At 42.9% G+C, this 21,970-nt stretch overlaps 1 protein-coding gene across 5 annotated transcripts; it reads left to right on the top strand.

Annotated features, from left to right (window-relative positions):
* Positions 1 to 677: 677 nt before the first annotated feature.
* On the top strand, positions 678 to 20,966 carry syt18b (synaptotagmin XVIIIb). 5 transcript variants are annotated; one of them, XM_061917912.1, is made up of 4 exons: positions 682 to 6,617; positions 10,190 to 10,282; positions 15,252 to 15,581; positions 16,517 to 20,966. In XM_061917912.1, the coding sequence occupies exons 3-4, from the start codon at positions 15,437 to 15,439 to the stop codon at positions 17,425 to 17,427; spliced, it is 1,056 nt and encodes a 351-aa protein (XP_061773896.1). In that variant the 5' UTR covers positions 682 to 6,617; positions 10,190 to 10,282; positions 15,252 to 15,436; the 3' UTR covers positions 17,428 to 20,966. The 5 variants fall into 4 exon arrangements, 1 of the variants encoding a protein (XP_061773896.1); XR_009809076.1 differs by lacking the exon at positions 15,252 to 15,581 and having other exon boundaries at positions 678 to 6,617; positions 16,517 to 16,653; XR_009809077.1 differs by lacking the exon at positions 16,517 to 20,966 and having other exon boundaries at positions 678 to 6,617; positions 15,252 to 15,424.
* Positions 20,967 to 21,970: the final 1,004 nt, after the last annotated feature.

Genomic DNA, 21,970 nt, shown 5'->3' with positions numbered 1-21,970 from the left:
TACTTTTTTTATTGTAAATGAAAAAAACTGCAATTTTAAAATAACATTTGGCCTGAACTGCCAGTTTGTTTGTATTTAACACAAATCAAGAAGTGTAGATTTATTGGTGTATTACTGTAAATGCCAAAATGATACCATTGTTTATTACAGTTAAAAGTAATGTTTTTTTAATTTAGAGAAAAATGCTTTAAAAAACACAATTTTACCATTTTACCATAAAACCTGTTGCTACTTTTACATTGCAAAATGTAATGGATAACTTGCTTTGAAATGGTTTGACTGTTAAATAATATATTTTTGCATAATTAGACAATATTTAAGTAAACATTTGCGATTATATGGAGTACGTATATTTTTTTCCTCCCGAAATATCCATCCATCCATCCATTTTCTACCGCTTATTCCCTTTTTGGGGTCACGGGGGGCGCTGGCGCCTTTCTCAGCTACAGTCGGGCGGAAGGCGGGGTACACCCTGGACAAGTCGCCACCTCTTCACAGGGCCAACACAAATAGACAACATTCACACACTAGGGACCATTTAGTGTTGCCAATCAACCTATCCCCAGGTGCATGTCTTTGGAGGTGGGAGGGGCCTATCCCCAGGTGCATGTCTTTGGAGGTGGGAGGGGCCTATCCCCAGGTGCATGTCTTTGGAGGTGGGAGGGGCCTATCCCCAGGTGCATGTCTTTGGAGGTGGGAGGGGCCTATCCCCAGGTGCATGTCTTTGGAGGTGGGAGGGGCCTATCCCCAGGTGCATGTCTTTGGAGGTGGGAGGGGCCTATTCCCAGGTGCATGTCTTTGGAGGTGGGAGGGGCCTATCCCCAGGTGCATGCCTTTGGAGGTGGGAGGAAGCCGGAGTAGAACCCACGCATTCACGGGGAGAACATGCAAACTCCACACAGAAAGATCCCGAGCCTGGATTTGAACCCTGGACTGCAGGAACTTCGTATTGTGAGGCAGACGCACTAACCCCTCTTCCACCGTGAAGCCCTAGATATAGTAAAAAATAGTAAAAACAATTACGTATAGTAAGAAAAGTTACAGTACTTTATTGCTACATATTATTTCCGGGCTTTGGACGGCCAAATAAAAATAATTGGCCCCCGAACCTTCACTTGGACACCAGTGGTCTGAGCAGGGGCGGAGCTAAAGGGGAGGCCGGGGTAGGACTGGACCCCCCCTGAAATCTGATTGGACCCCCCAGGTGCCACCCCAGATGATTGACATATCGCAGCACCGCACGTCTTGTCGGAAGGAGCCAGTTGCATTTTTAAATCAGTGAAGCCTATTGACTGCAAAGTCGCCAGGTCTGAGGAGAGGTTGGAAGCTTCCGGAAGGAGAGACGCGGAACTACCAAACATTTGGAGTGAATTTGGCGGCGGCGAGAGTATCTAAATCTGTTTTGGCGGTTGAGCATAAGCTGTTTTGTGACTGGATCGAGATGGAAGGGGATAGTGACGGGATGTATGAGGATAGTATGGAAATGGATAGGACTAGAGGGGAGAGAGGAAAGAAGGGGAGAGGAGGGAGTGAAGGAAAGGCGAGTACTAAAAGAGTGCATGAAGACGATGAGGTTGATAAGAGGAAAAGGGTTATGATGGATGAATATAAGATAATTTATACATTTAAATCAAACCAAGATATGAATGACATTAGTTTGATGACACTGGTTAAGGGATTAAAGAAGGACATTGGAGAGGTGGAGATAGCGAAGGTGCTCAGGGACGGACGGCTGTTGATTAAATGCAAAAATGGAGAGCAAAAGAACAAAGCAATGCGATTGCAAAAACTGTGCAACAAAATAATAAAGGAAAAAATCGAAGTGGGAGAACGAAAGGGGGCAAGAGGAGTCGTGACAGGAATCCCAAGAGGAGAAAATTTAGGTGATCTGAAAAGAGAAATAAAAGGAGGAACTGTCACTATGATGAAAAGAATGATGGCATTTAGGAACGGTGAAAAGACTGAGAGCGAATCCGTGCTAGTGCAATTTGCAGAGGAGGTCCTACCAGAGAGAATCATGATTGGGTATCTAAGCTTCTATGTTAGAGCTTACGTGCCCCCCCCAGTACGTTGTTTCAAGTGCCAACGCTATGGGCACATAGTAGTGTGTGTCATGCTAAGATGAGATGTGGAAGGTGTGGAGGGGAGCATGAATATGGACAATGTGGAGAAAATGAACAGGTCAAGTGTTGTAATTGTGGCGGGAATCACACAGCAGCGTATGGGGGCTGCATCATAAGAAAACAGGCAACAGAAGTACAGCAAATCAGAGTTGAACGAAATATTACATACGCAGAGGCAGTTAAAATAAGAAATCAAGAAAGTGCAGAACAGGACAGAAGTGAAAATAGTTCAATAAATAAAAAACAAGACGCAGCAAATACAGGAATTTCCATGGACAAACTAGTTGTATTCCTGGCTTATGTAATAAATTGTACAGAACAGGCTAGAAACAAGACTGAGAAAATCAAAATAATTGTCAAAGCAGCAGCAAAGTTTTTAAATTTAAAAGAACTATCCTGGGAACAGGTGCAAGGTGAGCTACAGAGAGTAGACGAGACCGAGTCATGTGACCACAATCCAACGCCATGTTAATTGTTCAGTGGAATACCAGAAGTTTAATAGCAAACGGACAGGAATTAAAGGGATATATTAATAATATGAAAAATAAACCACATATATGTATTCAAGAAACATGGCTGAAGCCAAAATTAAACTTTATAATAAAAGGATATATAACGATACGTAAAGATAGGAATGATGGGCAAGGAGGAGGATGTGCCATATTTATTTAGGAAGATATGCATTATTCAATATTAAAAGTAAAACAAGAACTAGAGATAGTAGGAGTAGAAGTATGGAATAATAAAGAAAGATACAAAGTACTAAACTTCTATAATCCATGCAAGAAATGAGAAATTCACCAACTAGAAACAATAATGGAGCACTGGAGTGGCAATATTATTTGGTGTGGTGACTTTAATGCACATAGCACAATGTGGGGTGAAAGGGATGACTGGAATGGGGAAACATTGGAAGCACTTTTGGAGGAAAAAGAAGTGGTGTGTGTGAATGATGGGTCGGGAACAAGGTTGGATGTCGTCACGGGTAAAGAAACAGCAATAGATTTAACACTAGTGTCACAAGGGTTAGCAGGAAAGGTGGAGTGGGAAGTAAATAAATACAGCACAATGGGAAGTGATCACTACCCAATCTTCATTCACATAAACATAAATCATAGGACAGAAAGCACTAGGATAGAAGGAAGATGGAAGTATAATCATGGTGACTGGGAGAAATTTAGGGAAATTACCGACATAACTTTAAAGGAAGTAGATATAAATCAAGATATTGAACAATTAAATACAGATATTACAAAGTGCATAATAGAAGCAGCCGAACAGAGCATACCAAGGAATAGTATAGGGAGAAAAAGGAAGATAGTGCCGTGGTGGACACAAGAGTGTACAGATGCAATACAAGAACGGAATAGAGCATTTAGAATATTGAGAAGAACACATAATTTCCAAGACATGATCCAATATAAAAGGCATCAAGCTAGAGTAAGGTATGTTATTAAAAAAACAAGAAAACACCATTGGAGAACTTTTTGTGAAACACTAAATAGAACTACTCCTTTAAGCCAAGTGTGGGGAATGATCAAGAGAATGTCAGGGCTCAGAAAAGAACATAAAAATCATGTGATGAAAGATGGAACGCGGAGTGTGGGAGGAAATAAAGAAAAAGCAGAACTTTTAGCAAAAACCTTTGTTAAAGTGCACAGTAATGATCATTTGAGAAATGTAGAAAAACAAAAGAGAGAAGAAACAATTAGTGTAAATATTGAGGAAATGAAGGAAGACAACGATAATAGTTTTATCAACACTATGGATATGACATTTTCTTTGGATGAAATGGTTCGAATTTTAAAAAAAGTTAAAAATACGACGCCAGGGAAAGACCTGGTGAGTTATCAAATGATCAAAAATTTAGGTAGCATCGGCAAAGAAGTGGTCTTGAAATTATATAATAGGATATATGAAGAAGGAAAATGAGCAGATGAGTGGAAAACAGCTGTAATAATTCCAATATGCAAGCCAGGGAAAGATCCGGAAGAGGCAGGAAATTATAGGCCGATAGCATTGACCTCAAATTTGGGCAAAGTCATGGAAAAAATGATTAATGAAAGATTAATATATTATTTAGAGTCAAAAGAAATGATAAAAAACTACCAAAGTGGTTTTCGCAAAGCAAGAAGCACAAATGACCCAGCAGTGCAGCTGGAAGAGGAAATTAGAAAGGGACAAATAAATAAAGAAAGTATAATTGCGGTATTTTTTGACATAGAGAAAGCGTATGATATGTTGTGGAAACAGGGCTTGCTGATGAAACTAAATAAGATTGGGATTAGAGGAAGAATGTACAGATGGATAAAAGACTTTTTAACAAGTAGAACATTATTAGTAAAAATAGAGAATGAATATAGTAGAGAATACAAAGTGGAAAATGGGACCCCACAAGGGAGTATAATAAGTCCAGTACTATTTTCCATCATGATAAATGAAGTTTTTAGTGAAGTGGAAGGGTTAGTGGAGGTGGCATTGTTTGTGATGATGGAGTGATGTGGAAGAGAGGTAGAAATACAAATTATATAGAAAAGAAGATTCAAAAAGCGGTAAATAATGTTCAAGACTGGGGGACGGCTTGGGGTTTAAGATTCTCTGTTGGAAAGACAAAAGTCAGAAATTTTACGAAGAGGAAAGTACAAAACAAGCTCCAAATAAAACTCTGTGGAGAAAACATAGAAGAGGTACAAGTATTTAAATATTTGGGAATATGGTTTGATAAAAATATGAACTGGTCAACCCACATCAGCAAGATAGTGGAGAAAAGTAAAAAGGTGTTAAATATAATGAGGGCTTTGAGGGGTAAAGATTGGGGGGCTGATAGGTTGACATTGAAAACAATATATATCACTTTAATTCGGTCTGTTATCGACTACGGATGCATTATTTATCAATCTGCTTCAAAAACTCTACTCTAGAAAATAGACCGGATCCAGTCGCAGGCGTTAAGATTATGTTGTGGAACTACTAAATCTACTCCAGTGGCAGCATTACAAGTAAAAATGAATGAAAAACCTTTGGACATGAGGAGAGATCAACTCTCAGCAGTTTATTGGGCAAACTTCAAAGGATCCAAGCAAGGACATCCAACCCGTCAAGTGCTACTAAACTGCCAAGAAAAAGGGAAGAAAAAAATGAATAGTTTTGGGTGGATAATAGGAGATATATGTAAAAAAACACAAATTGACAATATTAAAGTGAGCCCTACAGTACCAATTCCTGCAATACCACCGTGGATGTATGACAACCCAAAGGTAAACATGCAATTACTGAAGAATATACATTTAAATAGTTACCAAATAGAACAACGGATTGAGGAAATGTTTTTTGATAATATTATGATATTCACAGATGCATCAAAAACTATAAATAGTAAAGTAGGAGCTGCTGCAGTTATCCCACAAGGAAATATAGTGTTGAATAAAATAATTAGTGATAAACTATCTGTTTTTACGGGGGAATTGGTAGCAATTTATATGGCAGTTAACTGGATAGAGGAAAACAAAGCTAGGAAAGTAGTCGTGTGCTCGGACTCCAGCAGTGCATTGACGAGCATAAAAAACATAGCATCAGAAACAAGACTAGATATAGTTTATGAAATAGTTCAGGCAATCTACAGGATAAATAAAGCGGGAGGTGTGGTAACATTTCTCTGGGTTCCTGCTCATGTAGGAGTTGAGGGAAATGAGTTAGCTGATAGATACGCAAAACAAGCAAGCACTAAAACAGAAGTAAACATGGAGATTAAGCACAGTAAAGAAGAAGTGAAGAGCATCATTAGGATAGAACACAATAAAAAGTGGCAGGATAATTGGAATAAGGAAATAAAAGGTAGAGAGTTTTACAAAGTCCAGAGGAAAGTAGGTGTCATGAGAGGAGGGGGTAGAAATAGGAAAGAAGAAGACATTATTACTAGAATGAGAGTAGGCCATACATACCTAAATAGTTCACTAAAATTGATAGGCAAACATACTACAGGGCTGTGTGATTTTTGCCACCAGATAGAAAATGTTGACCATGTCTTAATACAATGTAGGAAATATAATAGAGAAAGAGAAATACTGGAAAATAAGTTAGCAAAAGAAAATATTAGGTTAGAAGTGGGAGATATATTAGGATTGCATTCAGAAAACATAGGATATAAAGCAATATACACATATTTAAAAAACACTGGGTTAAGTAAAAGAATATAGAGTAGGGATCCACCTCGGTCCACACTCCATTACAGTAGGTGGCGGTAATGCACACCAGAAGGTTGCTTGCCAACCGCCATAAAAACAAAAGAAGAAGAAGAAGAAGACTGCAAAGTCCCTCCTGTACAGTAGTTGGCGCTATGTACCACAAAGCCTTGCCAGCCACGTTCATAGGGGGAGAAGAAGAAGAACCCCCACTGAAGAAGAAGAAGATTTAAACTGCAGTCAATTATCGTTGCTGGAGAGCAGACATCAACGAAGTTACAAAGAAAAAGAAGGATAACCTTCTCGTCGTAAAGTAAGTTTAACGGCGGTGTCCTAATGAGTCACTGTTTAAAATAACTTTTGTAGATAGAAGTTGTTTTTTCTACAAGCAGAGAGCCACGGCATTAATGTTACATCTCATGGTGTCTTCATTCCAACAGCCGCCAACGTCTCCTTTCATTCATTTGGTCACTATTTATATTTACGTCTTTCTCCAATGATTCTACAGCAGTGCTTCTCAAATGGGGGTACTTGAAGGTATGCCAAGGGGTACTTGAGATTGTTCTAAAATATTTTAAAAATAGCAACAATTCAAAAATCCTTTATAAATATATTTATTGAATAATACTTCAACAAAATATGAATGTAAGTTCATAAAGTGTGAAAAGAAATACAACAATGCAATATTCAGTGTTGACAGCTAGATTTTTTGGGGACATGTTCCATAAATATTGATGTTAAAGATTTCTGTTTTTGTGAAGAAATGTTAAAAATTAAGTTGATGAATCCAGATGGATCTCTATTACAATCCCCAAAGAGGGCTCTTTAAGTTGATGATTACTTCTATGTGGAGAAATCTGCATTTATCATTGAATCACTGGTTTATTTTTCAAAAAGTTTTTACTTATTTTTATATCTTTTTTTCCCCAAATAGTTCAAGAAAAACCACTACAAATGAGCAATATTTTGCACTCTTATACAATTTAATAAATCAGAAACTGATGACATAGTGTTGTATTTTACTTCTTTATCTCTTTTTTTTCAACCGAAAATGCTTTGCTGTGATTAGATCAGGGGTAGGGAACCTATGGCTGTAGAGCCAGATATGGCTCTTTTGATGACTGCATCTGGCTCTCAGATAAATCTTAGCTGACATTGCTTAACATAAGTAATTAATAATTCCGCTGGTAATCACAGTGTTAAAAATAACCTCCATCCATCCATCCGTTTTCTACCGCTTGTCCCTAACGGGGTCGCGCTGGCGCCTATCTCAGCTACAATCGGGCGGAAGGCGGGGTACACCCTGTACAAGTGGCCACCTCATCACAGGGCCAACACAGATAGACAGACAACATTCACACACTAGGGACCATTTAGTGTTGCCAATCAACCTATCCCCAGGTGCATGTATTTGGAGGTGGGAGGGGCCTATCCTCAGGTGCATGTCTTTGGAGGTGGGAGGGGCCTATCCCCAGGTGCATGTCTTTGGAGGTGGGAGGGGCCTATCCCCAGGTGCATGTCTTTGGAGGTGGGAGGAAGCCGGAGTAGAACCCACGCATTCACGGGGAGAACATGCAAACTCCACACAGAAAGATCCCGAGAATGGGATTGAACCCAGGACTACAGGAACTTCGTATTGTGAGGCAGACGCACTAACCCCTCTACCACCGTGAAGCCGTTAAAAATGACCTTCAAATTATAAAACATTCTCATGCATTTTAATCCAACCATCCGTTTTCTATCGCACCTGTTCAAGATGTCGCATTAATAGTAAGAAGTATTATACTTATTATTGGTTAACTTTCAGAATAACAATTTTATTAAAAATAATAAGAAACTTACTATACTCTAAAAATGTTGGTTTTACTTAAAAATGCACGCATTTAGTTGTATTTAGTGTTAAAAATATTATATGGCTCTCACGGAAATACATTTTGAAATATTTGGCTTTCATGGCTCTCTCAGCCAAAAAGGTTCCCGACCCCCGGATTAGGGGGTACTTGAATTAAAAAAATGTTCACAGGGGGTACATCACTGAAAAAAGGTTGAGAACCACTGTTCTAGAGGAATGAACCTAGCGGAGAATCAGCCAGCCAGCTAGCTGTTTCATGCTCTGTTGTAACGTTCACACGCTAGTTAGCCTGCTGCCAACTAACTGAAAAGTCTGAATGTTAAACTTAGGTCTACAGTGGTTTATTTGCCCAGACATGTTTTAGGCTTGAAGTGGAGATTTAATAACACTTTGTGATTGTAAGTGATGCCAGGAGTAACGTTAACAAGACCGGCTTATTTTTTTCATAGGGTCAGTTGAGAATGAAAAGGCAGGGGGAGAAGATTTATGACCTCTTTTTAAAAAGAAGCAAGTCAGGGTCAGGAAAAGATGAGGCGGACAAACAGCCAGGATTCAGGTCCGCCAGCAGTCCTGGGACGAGTCAGGAGGAAAAAATGTGATGCACACGGCCCATCATCAGCAGGACAGAGCATAGAAGCAGTCACATGCTCACTTAAGTCATTTGAAGTTACTGGGTTCCTACGCTAGTATGGAAAGTTTGGATTTTCTACATTTCCAGGTCTGTAGTAATATAGAAGATGGAAATAGATTTATACATATCTAAGTTATCTTGAGATTTGTGGGTTAATTATTTTGCATACACTACCTATCTACAATCTTTTTTTTTTTTTTTTTTTTTCCCCCCAAGATGGCGCTGCTGTAGTGGCTGCTGTAGGCAGGAGCTCTGTGCTCTTGTGTCATCCTTTTGTGTTTCCCTCTTGTTTTCATGTCTTATTATATTTTTTTGCATTTTGGTCCGGGACCCTTTGGGACTGTGTGACAAGGGGTGCCACTTTTGTGACCTTTGTGGTGCTTTTTTTGTGGACTTTTGGATCTGCCTCCCGGGAGCCTTTTGGCCATAGAGACCAGCTGCTGGGTCTCTGCTACACCGGAGTCTGTTTGGAGGGACTGGAGGAGATGCGGATGAGGGGACAGGACTGTGGAGCTAGCACTGAGCGCTGGGACGGAGAGGCTTGGCGGTGTCCGGGCTGGGTGAGCAGGTGTCGGACACCTCAGTCACCTTGGACGTATCCTCGCTCATCCATGCGGACTGGACACTGGCCGAGAGTGGAGTCGGCTGTCTTGGTTGCTTTGTTGGGTCTGCTCCTGTCTCTGACTATGCTCCCTCCTCCCCAGTGGACAATGGTGTGGAACACCGCAGAGGCCACCACAGTGGATATGTTTCTTTTACTTTTTATTCATAGCTGTATGTAGAAGTGTCTGGTTGTATTTGCTGCTTTAATGTCTTTAATGTCCTCTTGATGTTTCCCTCTTACACACATGGAAGAGGGATGTGTACTATGGCTATGAGTTGTTTTTGTTTTTTTTCCCTTGGCCTCAGTCTGCACCCCCACTCCAGGGCCCAGGCTAAGACCTATTTTTATTTTTTATTTTTTTATTTTTATTTTAATCTTCTATTCCCCCGTCAGCGATCCTGTTCTGTCCCCCTGTAATGTTTGTCTGATCTTGAATGGGATTGTGCTGAAAATTGTAATTTTCCTGAAGGAACTCTCCTGACAGAATAAATAAAGTACTATCTAATCTAATCGAATCTTCTGGAAATAATTTGGTGACTTAATGGCATACAAATTCAATCATGATAACAAATGATTTCCATGATGAATTGCATAATTTATTCACATGATATACTCATCTCAAATGTCACAAATTATTGGATTCTTTTTTTTACTGAGAAGTCTGGGAATTAGGGTCTGGAAATTTCAAATGTGTAGGAACCACTAAGTTTATTTTTAGATATTCTGAAGTGTTGTTTTTTGATGGTGGTTGTATGTTCATTTTACTTACACTAATATTTTCATTTTTATGCAATGTAGTTCCATTAGACAAAGAAGAAAAAGATGGCAGCTCCCTTCCTGGGACTAGTCGGGAGAGAGAACTCGCAACACAGCACAGCCCATCTTCACCAGGTCAGAACATAGACCAGGGGTGCCCACACTTTTTCTGCAGGCGAGCTACTTTTCAATTGACCAACTCGAGGGGATCTACCTCATTTATATATATCATTTATATGTATTTATTTATGAAAGAGACATTTTTGTAAACAAGTTAAATGTGTTTAATGATAATACAAGCATGTGTAACACATATAGATGTCTTTCTTTCACAAAGACAAGAATATAAGTTGGTGTATTACCTGATTCTGATGACTTGCATTGATTGGAATCAGACAGTAATGATGATAACGCCCACATTTTCAAATGGAGGAGAAAAAAAGTTGTCCTTTCTGTACAATACCACATGAAAGTGGTTGGTTTTTGGCATCTAATTCATCCAGCTTCCATACACTTTACAAGAAAAACATTGGCGGCAAATTCCGTAGCTTGCTTGATTGACATTCACGGCACCCGAGGGTCTTGTGAGATGACGCTGGCTGCTGCCAGTTCATTATTATGAAAAAATGACAGAGAGGAAGGCGAGAAACACTTTTTATTTCAACAGACTCTAAAGGCCGACTGCACATTTCCTATCTTCACAATAAAAGCCCTGCTTCATGCTGCCTGCGCTAACTAAATACAGAGTCTCGGAAAACTGGCGTGCACAAGCGATCCCTCAGAAAGCTGGCGTGCACATCACTTGTGCACGCTAGCTTTCTGAGACTCTTATTTTGTTAGCACAGGCAGCATGAAGCAGGGCTTTTATTGTGAAGATAGGAAATGTGCAGTCGGCCTTTAGAGTTTTGACGGAAGGTACGGCGCGAGAGTCTGTTGAAATAAAAAGTGTTTCTGGCCTTCCTCTCGGTCATATTTTCATAATAATGATCTTGCAGCAGCCAGCATCATCTCACAAGACCCTCCGGTACCGTGAATGTCATTTAAGTGACGTCTTGGTGAAGATTGATGATCACTCATTTTTAGGTCTATTTTTTTTAAAAGCCTGGCTGGAGATCGACTGACACACCCCCCGCGGTCGACTGGTAGCTCGCGATCGACGTAATGGGCACCCCTGGCATAGACAGAAACAGTCACATGCTCAGTTCAGTAATTAAGTTGCCAAGTTGTGTTCTACAATTTCTGCATTGTTAATAAACTGCAAATTATATATACATAAATCTCATCTCCTGTGTGCTTAGTATGTACATTTCCACATTTGCCGTGCCGATTGCAATTGATAAGTCAAGAAAAAAATGAATTGTTATAGTCTGTGGACCCCCTGAAATAGCCTTGGCCACCCCAAGGATAAAAGTCTATCTCCGCCACTGGGTCTGAGGCAAGGCTAAACATCAACAACCCAACAAATAGTGCTTGCTTCAAAGTTCTTCACAAAATGTGATGTACGCCTTTTAAAAAGCGCACACGCACACGCACGCGCACACGCACACGCACGCGCACACGGATTTCCTCGCATAAAACCCATGGTAGCAACATGCTAGTCCGATTGGTACACGCATGCGCGAGTTCTACGTCACTTCCTGTCAACTTGATTTATGGCGATTATTTTGGGTTTTTTTGGTCTTTATTTATTTCAGTAACATAATCATATAAAAATATTACATGCAAAAAAACTACTAGAATACGGAATTTTTTTGAAATCCGAACGATGTGCTCAGCAGCTTTAAATGGCAAATAAATATATCTTTTTTTTTTCTGCTTTATTTACATCAGATAAGCATCATTTCACAATACTGATGATTTCAAATTAGACTCTTTGTTGGGCCGCAAATAAAGGTTTAAGTTAAGTTCCACTTTTAAAATATATATGTATTTAAAATAGAAATTACGAGTCAGTGGCGCCCTCGTGTGTCATTTTGATGCAATGACAAGAGCTTAAAAGTAGTTGTAATTGCGGGGATAATACTGCTGATTATTATTTTTAGTAAATCTACCCCTTGGTAGTGACGTGCGTGGACTGATCGGGTCTTCCGGGTAGTGTCTGCTAGTTTTTTATTTCTTTATTATTATTCCATCCATCCATCCATCTTCTTCCGCTTATCCGAGGTCGGGTCAGATCTTTATTATTATTATTGTAATGCCCAATTAACTGTAAACTCTATATATATATTTATGTATATATATATATATATTATATATATAAGTATGCTTGAGAGACTTTGCGCTGTGAGTTTAAGCACCATGACAGACTTGGTTGACAAGACTCTGCAGCATCGCGTGGACATCGGGGGCGGTACCTCTGGATTGGCAGACCGGGGTGGTGGTTCCTCTCTTTAAGAAGGGGGACCGGAGGGTGTGTTCCAACTATCGTGGGATCACACTCCTCAGCCTTCCCGGTAAGGTTTATTCAGGTGTACTGGAGAGGAGGCTTCGCCGGATAGTCGAACCTCGGATTCAGGAGGAACAGTATGGTTTTCGTCCTGGTCGTGGAACTGTGGACCAGCTCTATACTCTCAGCAGGGTTCTTGAGGGTGCATGGGAGTTTGCCCAACCAGTCTACATGTGCTTTGTGGACTTGGAGAAGGCATTCGACCGTGTCCCTCGGGAAGTCCTGTGTCGTGCTCAGAGAGTATGGGGTATGGGACTGTCTGATTGTGGCGGTCCACTCCCTGTATGATCAGTGTCAGAGCTTGGTCCGCATTGCTGGCAGTAAGTCGGACACGTTTCCAGTGAAGGTTGGACTCCGCCAAGGCTGTCCTTTGTCACCCATTCTGTTCATAACTTTTATGGACAGAATTTCTAGGCGCAGCCAAGGCGTTGAGGGGTTCCGGTTTGGTGACCGCAGGATTAGGTCTCTGCTTTTTGCAGATGATGTAGTCCTGATGGCTTCATCTGGCCGGGATCTTCAGCTCTTACTGGATCGGTTCGCAGCCGAGTGTGAAGCGACCGGAATGAGAATCAGCACCTCCAAGTCCGAGTCCATGGTTCTCGCCCGGAAAAGGGTGGAGTGCCATCTCCGGGTTGGGGAGGAGACCCTGCCCCAAGTGGAGGAGTTCATGTACCTAGGAGTCTTGTTCACGAGTGGGGGAAGAGTGGATGGTGAGATCGACAGGCGGATCGGTGCGGCGTCTTCAGTAATGCGGACGTTGTATCGATCCGTTGTGGTGAAGAAGGAGCTGAGCCGGAAGGCAAAGCTCTCAATTTACCGGTCGATCTACGTTCCCATCCTCACCTATGGTCATGAGCTTTGGGTCATGACCGAAAGGATAAGATCACGGGTACAAGCGGCCGAAATGAGTTTCCTCCGCCGTGTGGCGGGTCTCTCCCTTAGAGATAGGGTGAGAAGCTCTGCCATCCGGGAGGAGCTCAAAGTAAAGCCGCTGCTCCTCCACATCGAGAGGAGCCAGATGAGGTGGTTCGGGCATCTGGTCAGGATGCCACCCGAACGCCTCCCTAGGGAGGTGTTTAGGGCACGTCCAGCTGGTAGGAGGCCACGGGGAAGACCCAGGACACGTTGGAAAGACTATGTCTCCCGGCTGGCCTGGGAACGCCTCGGGATCCCCCGGGAAGAGCTAGACGAAGTGGCTGGAGATAGGGAAGTCTGGGCTTCCCTGCTTAGGCTGCTGCCCCCGCGACCCGACCTCGGATAAGCGGAAGATGATGGATGGATGGATGGACGGACTACCAGGTGAGTCGCTTCGGTGCCTTGCTCAAGGGATCAAGAGGCTGGGTCAGCGTGCGAATATTGGAAGTTCGAACGCAATCCAAAACGAACCGAATGAACTGCGCTCGCGCGTCCATCGGCCCCCCCCCCGAACTGGAACTGGCCATGGAGAGAGAGATGTTCCACCAGGGCAGCACTTGAAACATCTTCCCGCCCAGTTTTGGCGTTACACATTCACTAAGACTTCTTTTTTAATTTCTTTTTCTTCTGTTTTTTTCTTTGAAAATCTTAGACTTGCAGTTGACACGCAGCTCAAAAGGACACAATATCCAGTTAAAAAACAAAACAGTAAATATTTTTGCCAAAAAAGGAAGTAAAACATAAACAATAATGATAAAAAAATCAAACCCACTTTATATCAATAGATGTTAATTTGTTAAATGATGTGTGCACAATACACGTGTCAGACTTTAACCTGACAGTTTGTCTGTGTTTTAGTTTTTTCCTCTGCGTTTGTCTCTTTCCTCTGTTTGGTATCTCCTGTCTTTAGTTCCTGTGTAGTGCTCTTATTTTGTCAGCTTCCTGTCTTGTTCCCTGAGTGCTGTGTTCCTCCTCAGCTGCGGCTGATTGGCACCTGGCCACACCTGTTGCCAATCAGCCTGCTCCTATTTGTACCTGCTTTGTCTTGTGTCAGTTGCTGGATCATTGTATTGCCGTTGCCACATATCACTCTTGTCGTGCTACCTGTCATGTCGTTTTGTTACAGCTACTACCTGTCATGCTACATTTTGTCCTGGTCCTCGTAGCGGTAAGCTATTTCTGTTACCATTAGTTATTTCCAGTTTTTCTGTTGGCTATCCACTAGCTTCCATGCTAAAGTTCCTTTTTGTTTTGTAGCTTCCAGTGCTAGCTCCCTTAGTTTGTTATTCCGCCCACGTGCGTGCTTTTTGTTTGTTCTTGTTTGGATTGAATTAAATCATGTTTTCATATTCCATGCCTGCCTCCGTCTCTGCATCTTGGGGTTCGTCAACAACAATTAAGTCTGGCAACATGCACTATATTGCCAAAAGTGAGCAGGGTCAGTAAAAGTACATTTTAAACTATTGCTTTGATTCTGATCCTTTTTTTTTTCTAACTACATCATCAAGTCAAGTATGAAATAACAAAAAAAAAAATGCGGTGATAGGAGGCAGTGGGGTGGGGGTTTTTTTGGGCCGGATTGCAGTATTCTTGCATTATGTGGTGATGGACAGCTGGGAGAATCCAAAGATGTGTCTTGATAATGAGATGGAGCTCAGCGCCCACAGACCCCACCCTCTACTGCTACAACTAATTCTGTCACAAGCACTCCGGATGAATAACTCCCTGTCCTACTTTTACCAGGAACCACGGTCATAATCTGCCTTTCAAATGTTTCTCTTTGGCTTGGGAAGATCTGTGGAGGAAGTTTTCGTTGGAAGGACAAAAAGATGCTTGGACAGGAAGAGCTGAACGCTGAGGATGTTTGCTTGCAGTCCCAACAATAACTTTACGAGGCCGACTGGTTCGTAGCGAGACATCTGCTCAGCATGCCTTATCATGACCAGGAGTACCCAGGTCAGCCTCTCTGGCAGTCGGTGGTGCTCTTTTGCTCCAAGGGGATGATCGAGGTCATCATGGTCATCCTCTTCTTCTGGCTTCTGGTTCAGGTGCTCTTCACCAAACAACTGGAAGGTAAAGTCATTAACTATTTACATCCATGAATTGATTAACGTGGACCCCGACTTAAACAAGTTGAAAAACTTATTGGGGTGTTACCATTTAGTGGTCAATTGTAGGGAATATGTACTGTACTGTGCAATCTACTGATAAAAGTATCAATCAATCAATCAATCCTGCTGTAAGGTCAAGGATGTTCAACTAGGTCGTTTCTAGAAAGCTAAGGACCTTGGCGACGGACTTTTCAATCAATCATCCATCCATCCATCTTAAATGGGTTGTACTTGTATAGCGCTTTTCTACCTTCAAGGTACTCAAAGCGCTTTGACACTACTTCCACATTTACCCATTCACACACACATTCACACACTGATGGAGGGAGCTGCCATGCAAGGCGCCAACCAGCACCCATCAGGAGCAAGGGTGAAGTGTCTTGCTCAGGACACAACGGACGTGACGAGGTTGGTTCTAGGTGGGATTTGAACCAGTGACCCTCGGGTTGCGCACGGTCACTCTCCCACTGCGCCACGCCGTCCCTTCTTCTTCTTCTGCTTATCTGAGGTCGGGTCGTGGGGGCAGCAGCCCAAGCAGGGAAGCCCAGTACTGAAGTAAACAAGTGAGTTAGGAAACAAGAACAACCAAAAAGGAGAGGACTTAAAGGGGTGCCTTAAAGGTCACCTGGGTTATGTGAAGTACAAGTTTGTTGTTTTTGCTAACAAGGCTAAACTGTCAATGCAAGGATCTGCCAAAGTGTTCCACTGGTCCAAGTTCCTTCACGACAGGAGCACTCGAGTGTTTTTAGCAATTTGCTTCCAAGTGTTTTGTCCTACAAGCTTTGAGCTGAACTCCCGGTATAAAGTCACTCCCCGGCCGGATTTGTTGACTTGCCCTGATCCAAGTCTTTGTACCGTGATTCCAAACCCCTGTTCTTATTTTGTTGTTGTCCGCAGTCAACCTTCAAATCCTCCTCCTGGTCGGACTCATCGCGTTCTGTCTGTCTTTGCTCCTGGGATGTGTCCTGTGCTGCTGGAGAAGTCGCATCTGTTGTGACGACCGAGAAAGTCTTGACTCCGATCCAACGGCCGAGGCGTCGCCCAGACGGCAATATGAGGAGCTGGCTGGAGACACGCTGGACTACCCGTCCACCTTCGCCAGCCCCGCAGCCTTTGAGCCCGAATTGACTTCCTGGTCGTTTTCCAGTAAAGCGTGTGATAGGAAGGAGTCTTTTTTCTCCCTTCGCCGCCTCAGCACGCCGCTATTAACTCCGCCTCTTTATGAACCCATGAGTGGCAGCCGTGCTTCGCTGCCCTCGTTTCCTAAACTGCTGTCCAAAAGACGGCAGGCCCTGCAGAGGCGCTGCACTGTGACCGGCGATGGTTTTTCTCCCGAGCCCACACACTCTCCGACCACGCCGGAGGAACCCCTCCCACTGGTGCCGTTAAACCACGGCGTCAAACCCTCACCGACACAATGCCTCCGTTTTACCATGCTTTTCTCCCCAGAGGGTCAAACCCTGACCATCAGCATCCTCAGCCTCACGGGCTGCTCACACAGTCTGGAGGATGCATCCGTGCTGGGCTGCCTCCCGCCTCTGCACCCGTCCTTCACCCACGCCTCCGTCCACGCCGGCCTCAAGCCAATCCTGCTGTGGACCGTCAGATCTGCCGAGGAGCTCCAAAAGTGCACTTTAAAAATGGCCGTCTACGCGCGGGACCAACACGGCCGCCGAGGCTCAGCGCTGGGTCATCTGCAGACTGAATTTGGAGGTAGAGACTGGAGGACAGCTTGCGAGTTTCACTTCACTGAAGAGCTCCAGGCAAACAAATGGCCGCCAGAAAAGGTTGTCACGACACACACTTAGGGACGTAACGGAATGAACCTTCCATATCACGCTTATCTTGATTCAGCGGTCCTTGAACTCACCATAAAAATACCTCTGGTACATCCCTGTCTTCTGAGACAGCACACCCAGCAGGAACAAGACATTGATTATACCTACATGTCCTTTCAAACTGACTTTGGGACAACGCAGCAAAATAGTTGGATTTCTACATTGAGGCAAGGTTGAGGTCTAACGTTGGATCAACGTTGTTGGTCGGGGAAATGACCACATGTCAATGGTCAAGTCAACATCACAACCTGACATTGAATAAACAACAACAAACAATGTTGTTTCAATGTTGCATTTTGTGTTGCGAATATTGCTTGGTACCAAATTTCAATGGTCAAGTCAAGGTCACAGCCTGACATTGAAAAAACGTTGTATTTGTGTTGTAGAATGTTGGTAGGGAAATACTCAAAATTCAATGGTCAAATCCACGTCAAAATCCGACATAGATTAAACGTCGTCAAAAAGCATTTTGTTTCAACGTTACACATGTGTTGTGAAAAGAATTGGTTGGGAAATAACCAAAATTCAATAGTCAAATCAATCAATCAATCAATCAATGTTTATTTATATAGCCCCAAATCACAAATGTCTCAAAGGACTGCACAAATCATTACGACTACAACATCCTCGGAAGAACCCACAAAAGGGCAAGGAAAACTCACATCCAGTGGGACGCCAGTGACAATGCTGACTATGAGAAACCTTGGAGAGGACCTCAGATGTGGACCGAAAGCAATGGATGTCGAGCGGGTCTAACATGATACTGTGAAAGTTCAATCCATAGTGGCTCCAACACAGCCGCGAGAGTTCAGTTCAAGCGGATCCAAGACAGCAGCGAGAGTCCCGTCCATAGGAAACCATCTCAAGCGGAGGCGGATCAGCAGCGTAGAGATGTCCCCAACCGATACAGGCGAGCGGTCCATCCTGGATCCCGACGAGCGGTCCATCCTGGGTCTCGACTCTGGACAGCCAGTACTTCATCCATGGTCATCGGACCGGACCCCCTCCACAAGGGAGGGGGGGACATAGGAGAAAAAATAAAAGAAGCGGCAGATCAACTGGTCTAAAAAGGAGGTCTATTTAAAGGCTAGAGTATACAGATGAGTTTTAAGGTGAGACTTAAATGCTTCTACTTCTATCAACGTCAGAAGCTAACATTAATGAAATGTCATCTAAAAGCATGTTGTTTGATTATTGTATTTGAGTTGTAGAATATTGGTTGGGAAATAACCAAAATTCAATGGTCAAATCAACGTCAAAATCCAACATAGATTAAACGTCGTCAAAAAGCATTTTGTTTCAACGTTACACATGTGTTGTGAAAAGAATTGGTTGGGAAATAACCAAAATTCAATAGTCAAATCAATCAATCAATGTTTATTTATATAGCCCCAAATCACAAATGTCTCAAAGGACTGCACAAATCATTACGACTACAACATCCTCGGAAGAACCCACAAAAGGGCAAGGAAAACTCACACCCAGTGGGCAGGGAGAATTCACATCCAGTGGGACGCCAGTGACAATGCTGACTATGAGAAACCTTGGAGAGGACCTCAGATGTGGACCGAAAGCAATGGATGTCGAGCGGGTCTAACATGATACTGTGAAAGTTCAATCCATGGTGGCTCCAACACAGCCGCGAGAGTTCAGTTCAAGCGGATCCAAGACAGCAGCGAGAGTCCCGTCCACAGGAAACCATCTCAAGCGGAGGCGGATCAGCAGCGTAGAGATGTCCCCAACCGATACAGGCGAGCGGTCCATCCTGGGTCTCGACTCTGGACAGCCAGTACTTCATCCATGGTCATCGGACCGGACCCCCTCCACAAGGGAGGGGGGGACATAGGAGAAAAAATAAAAGAAGCGGCAGATCAACTGGTCTAAAAAGGAGGTCTATTTAAAGGCTAGAGTATACAGATGAGTTTTAAGGTGAGACTTAAATGCTTCTACTTCTATCAACGTCAGAAGCTAACATTAATGAAATGTCATCTAAAAGCATGTTGTTTGATTATTGTATTTGAGTTGTAGAATATTGGTTGGGAAATAACCAAAATTCAATGGTCAAATCCACGTCAAAATCCAACATAGATTAAACGTCGTCAAAAAGCATTTTGTTTCAACGTTACACATGTGTTGTGAAAAAAATTGGTAGGGAAATAACCAAAATTCAATAGTCAAATCAATCAATCAATCAATCAATGTTTATTTATATAGCCCCAAATCACAAATGTCTCAAAGGACTGCACAAATCATTACGACTACAACATCCTCGGAAGAACCCACAAAAGGGCAAGGAAAACTCACACCCAGTGGGCAGGGAGAATTCACATCCAGTGGGACGCCAGTGACAATGCTGACTATGAGAAACCTTGGAGAGGACCTCAGATGTGGACCGAAAGCAATGGATGTCAAGCGGGTCTAACATGATACTGTGAAAGTTCAATCCATAGTGGCTCCAACACAGCCGCGAGAGTTCAGTTCAAGCGGATCCAAGACAGCAGCGAGAGTCCCGTCCACAGGAAACCATCTCAAGCGGAGGCGGATCAGCAGCGTAGAGATGTCCCCAACCGATACAGGCGAGCGGTCCTTCCTGGGTCTCGACTCTGGACAGCCAGTACTTCATCCATGGTCATCGGACCGGACCCCCTCCACAAGGGAGGGGGGGACATAGGAGAAAAAATAAAAGAAGCGGCAGATCAACTGGTCTAAAAAGGAGGTCTATTTAAAGGCTAGAGTATACAGATGAGTTTTAAGGTGAGACTTAAATGCTTCTACTTCTATCAACGTCAGAAGCTAACATTAATGAAATGTCATCTAAAAGCATGTTGTTTGATTATTGTATTCGAGTTGTAGAATATTGGTTGGGAAATAACCAAAATTCAATGGTCAAATCAACGTCAAAATCCAACATAGATTAAACGTCGTCAAAAAGCATTTTGTTTCAACGTTACACGTGTGTTGTGAAAAAAATTGGTAGGCAAATAACCAAAATTCAATAGTCAAATCAACGTCAGAAGCTAACATTAATGAAAGCGGTATAGCTCGGTTGGTAGAGTGGCCGTGCCAGCAACTTGAGGGTTGCAGGTTTGATTCCCGCTTCTGCCAACCTAGTCACTGCCGTTGTGTCCTTGGGCAAGACACTTTACCCACCTGCTCCCAGTGCCACTCATACTGCTTTAAATGTAACTTAGATATTGGGTGTCACTATGTAAAGCGCTTTGAGTCACTAGAGAAAAGCGCTATATAAATATAATTCAATTCAATTCAATGAAATGTCATCTAAAAACATGTTGTTTGATTATTGTATTTGAGTTGTGGAATATTGGTTGGGAAATAACCAAAATTCAATGGTCAAATCAACATCACAACCCGACATTGAATAAACGTTGTCTCAAAGAATATTGTTTCAATGTTGTATTTTGTGTTGTTTGGTATTGGTTCCGAAATAACCCAATTTCAATGGTCAAGTCAAGGTCACAACTTGACATTGAATAAACGTCGTCAAAAGGCATGTTGTGTGAATGTTGTATTTGTGTCGTAGAATACTGCTTGGGAAATAACCAAAATCCAATGGTCAAATCCACGTCAAAATCCAACATTGATTAAACGTTGTCAAAAAGCATGTTGTTGCAAATCATTGTATTCTGTTTATATTTACATCCAACACAATTTCCCAACTCATATGGAAACAGGTTTTGTACATTCTCGGTGTCTCATTTAGTAAAAAAAATGTAAAAGTCCATTAGATTTCCATTCGGTCCGTCATAAAGTTTTTAGCATTCAATCAGACATTATTGTGAGGTTTTGTATTAGTGTTCCTAAAAAGAGATATACTGGCCCCCAGACACATTCTTTTCTCTAAATGTGGCCCCTCCAGTCAAAATAATTGCCCAGGTCTGAGGTGGAGGCAACGTTGACGATGCCTGGCATTGCTGCCGGAACTGCTGGCCGCCTCCCACCATGATGCACAGCATGTAAGAATGTAAGACGCACGGCCGCCTCCCACCACGATGCACAGCATGTAAGAATGTAAGACGCACGGCCGCCTCCCACCACGATGCACAGCATGTAAGAATGTAAGATGCACGGCCGCCTCCCACCATGATGCACAGCATGTAAGAATGTAAGACGCACGGCCGCCTCCCACCACGATGCACAGCATGTAAGAATGTACGATGCACGGCCGCCTCCCACCATGATGCACAGCATGTAAGAATGTAAGACGCACGGCCGCCTCCCACCACGATGCACAGCATGTAAGAATGTACGATGCACGGCCGCCTCCCACCATGATGCATAGCATGTAAGAATGTAAGACACACGGCCGCCTCCCACCATGATGCACAGCATGTAAGAATGTAAGACACATGGCCGCCTCCCACCATGATGCACAGCATGTAAGAATGTAAGACGCATGGCCGCCTCCCACCATGATGCACAGCATGTAAGAATGTAAGACGCATGGCCGCCTCCCACCATGATGCACAGCATGTAAGAATGTAAGACGCACGGC

This window comes from Nerophis ophidion, linkage group LG12 (genome assembly GCF_033978795.1).
Source record: "Nerophis ophidion isolate RoL-2023_Sa linkage group LG12, RoL_Noph_v1.0, whole genome shotgun sequence".
Taxonomy (NCBI): Eukaryota; Metazoa; Chordata; class Actinopteri; order Syngnathiformes; family Syngnathidae; genus Nerophis; species Nerophis ophidion.
The sequence above is the reverse complement of the archived record's forward strand: the minus strand, read 5'-3'. Positions and strand labels throughout refer to the sequence as shown.

Bases quoted from the DNA above. Each gene is read 5' to 3' on its own strand.
- syt18b (XM_061917912.1), top strand. From the start codon at position 15,437: ATGCCTTATCATGACCAGGAGTACCCAGGTCAGCCTCTCTGGCAGTCG. The intron at 15,582-16,516 runs GTAAAGTCATTA...TGTTGTCCGCAG, and splicing joins CTTCACCAAACAACTGGAAG to TCAACCTTCAAATCCTCCTC.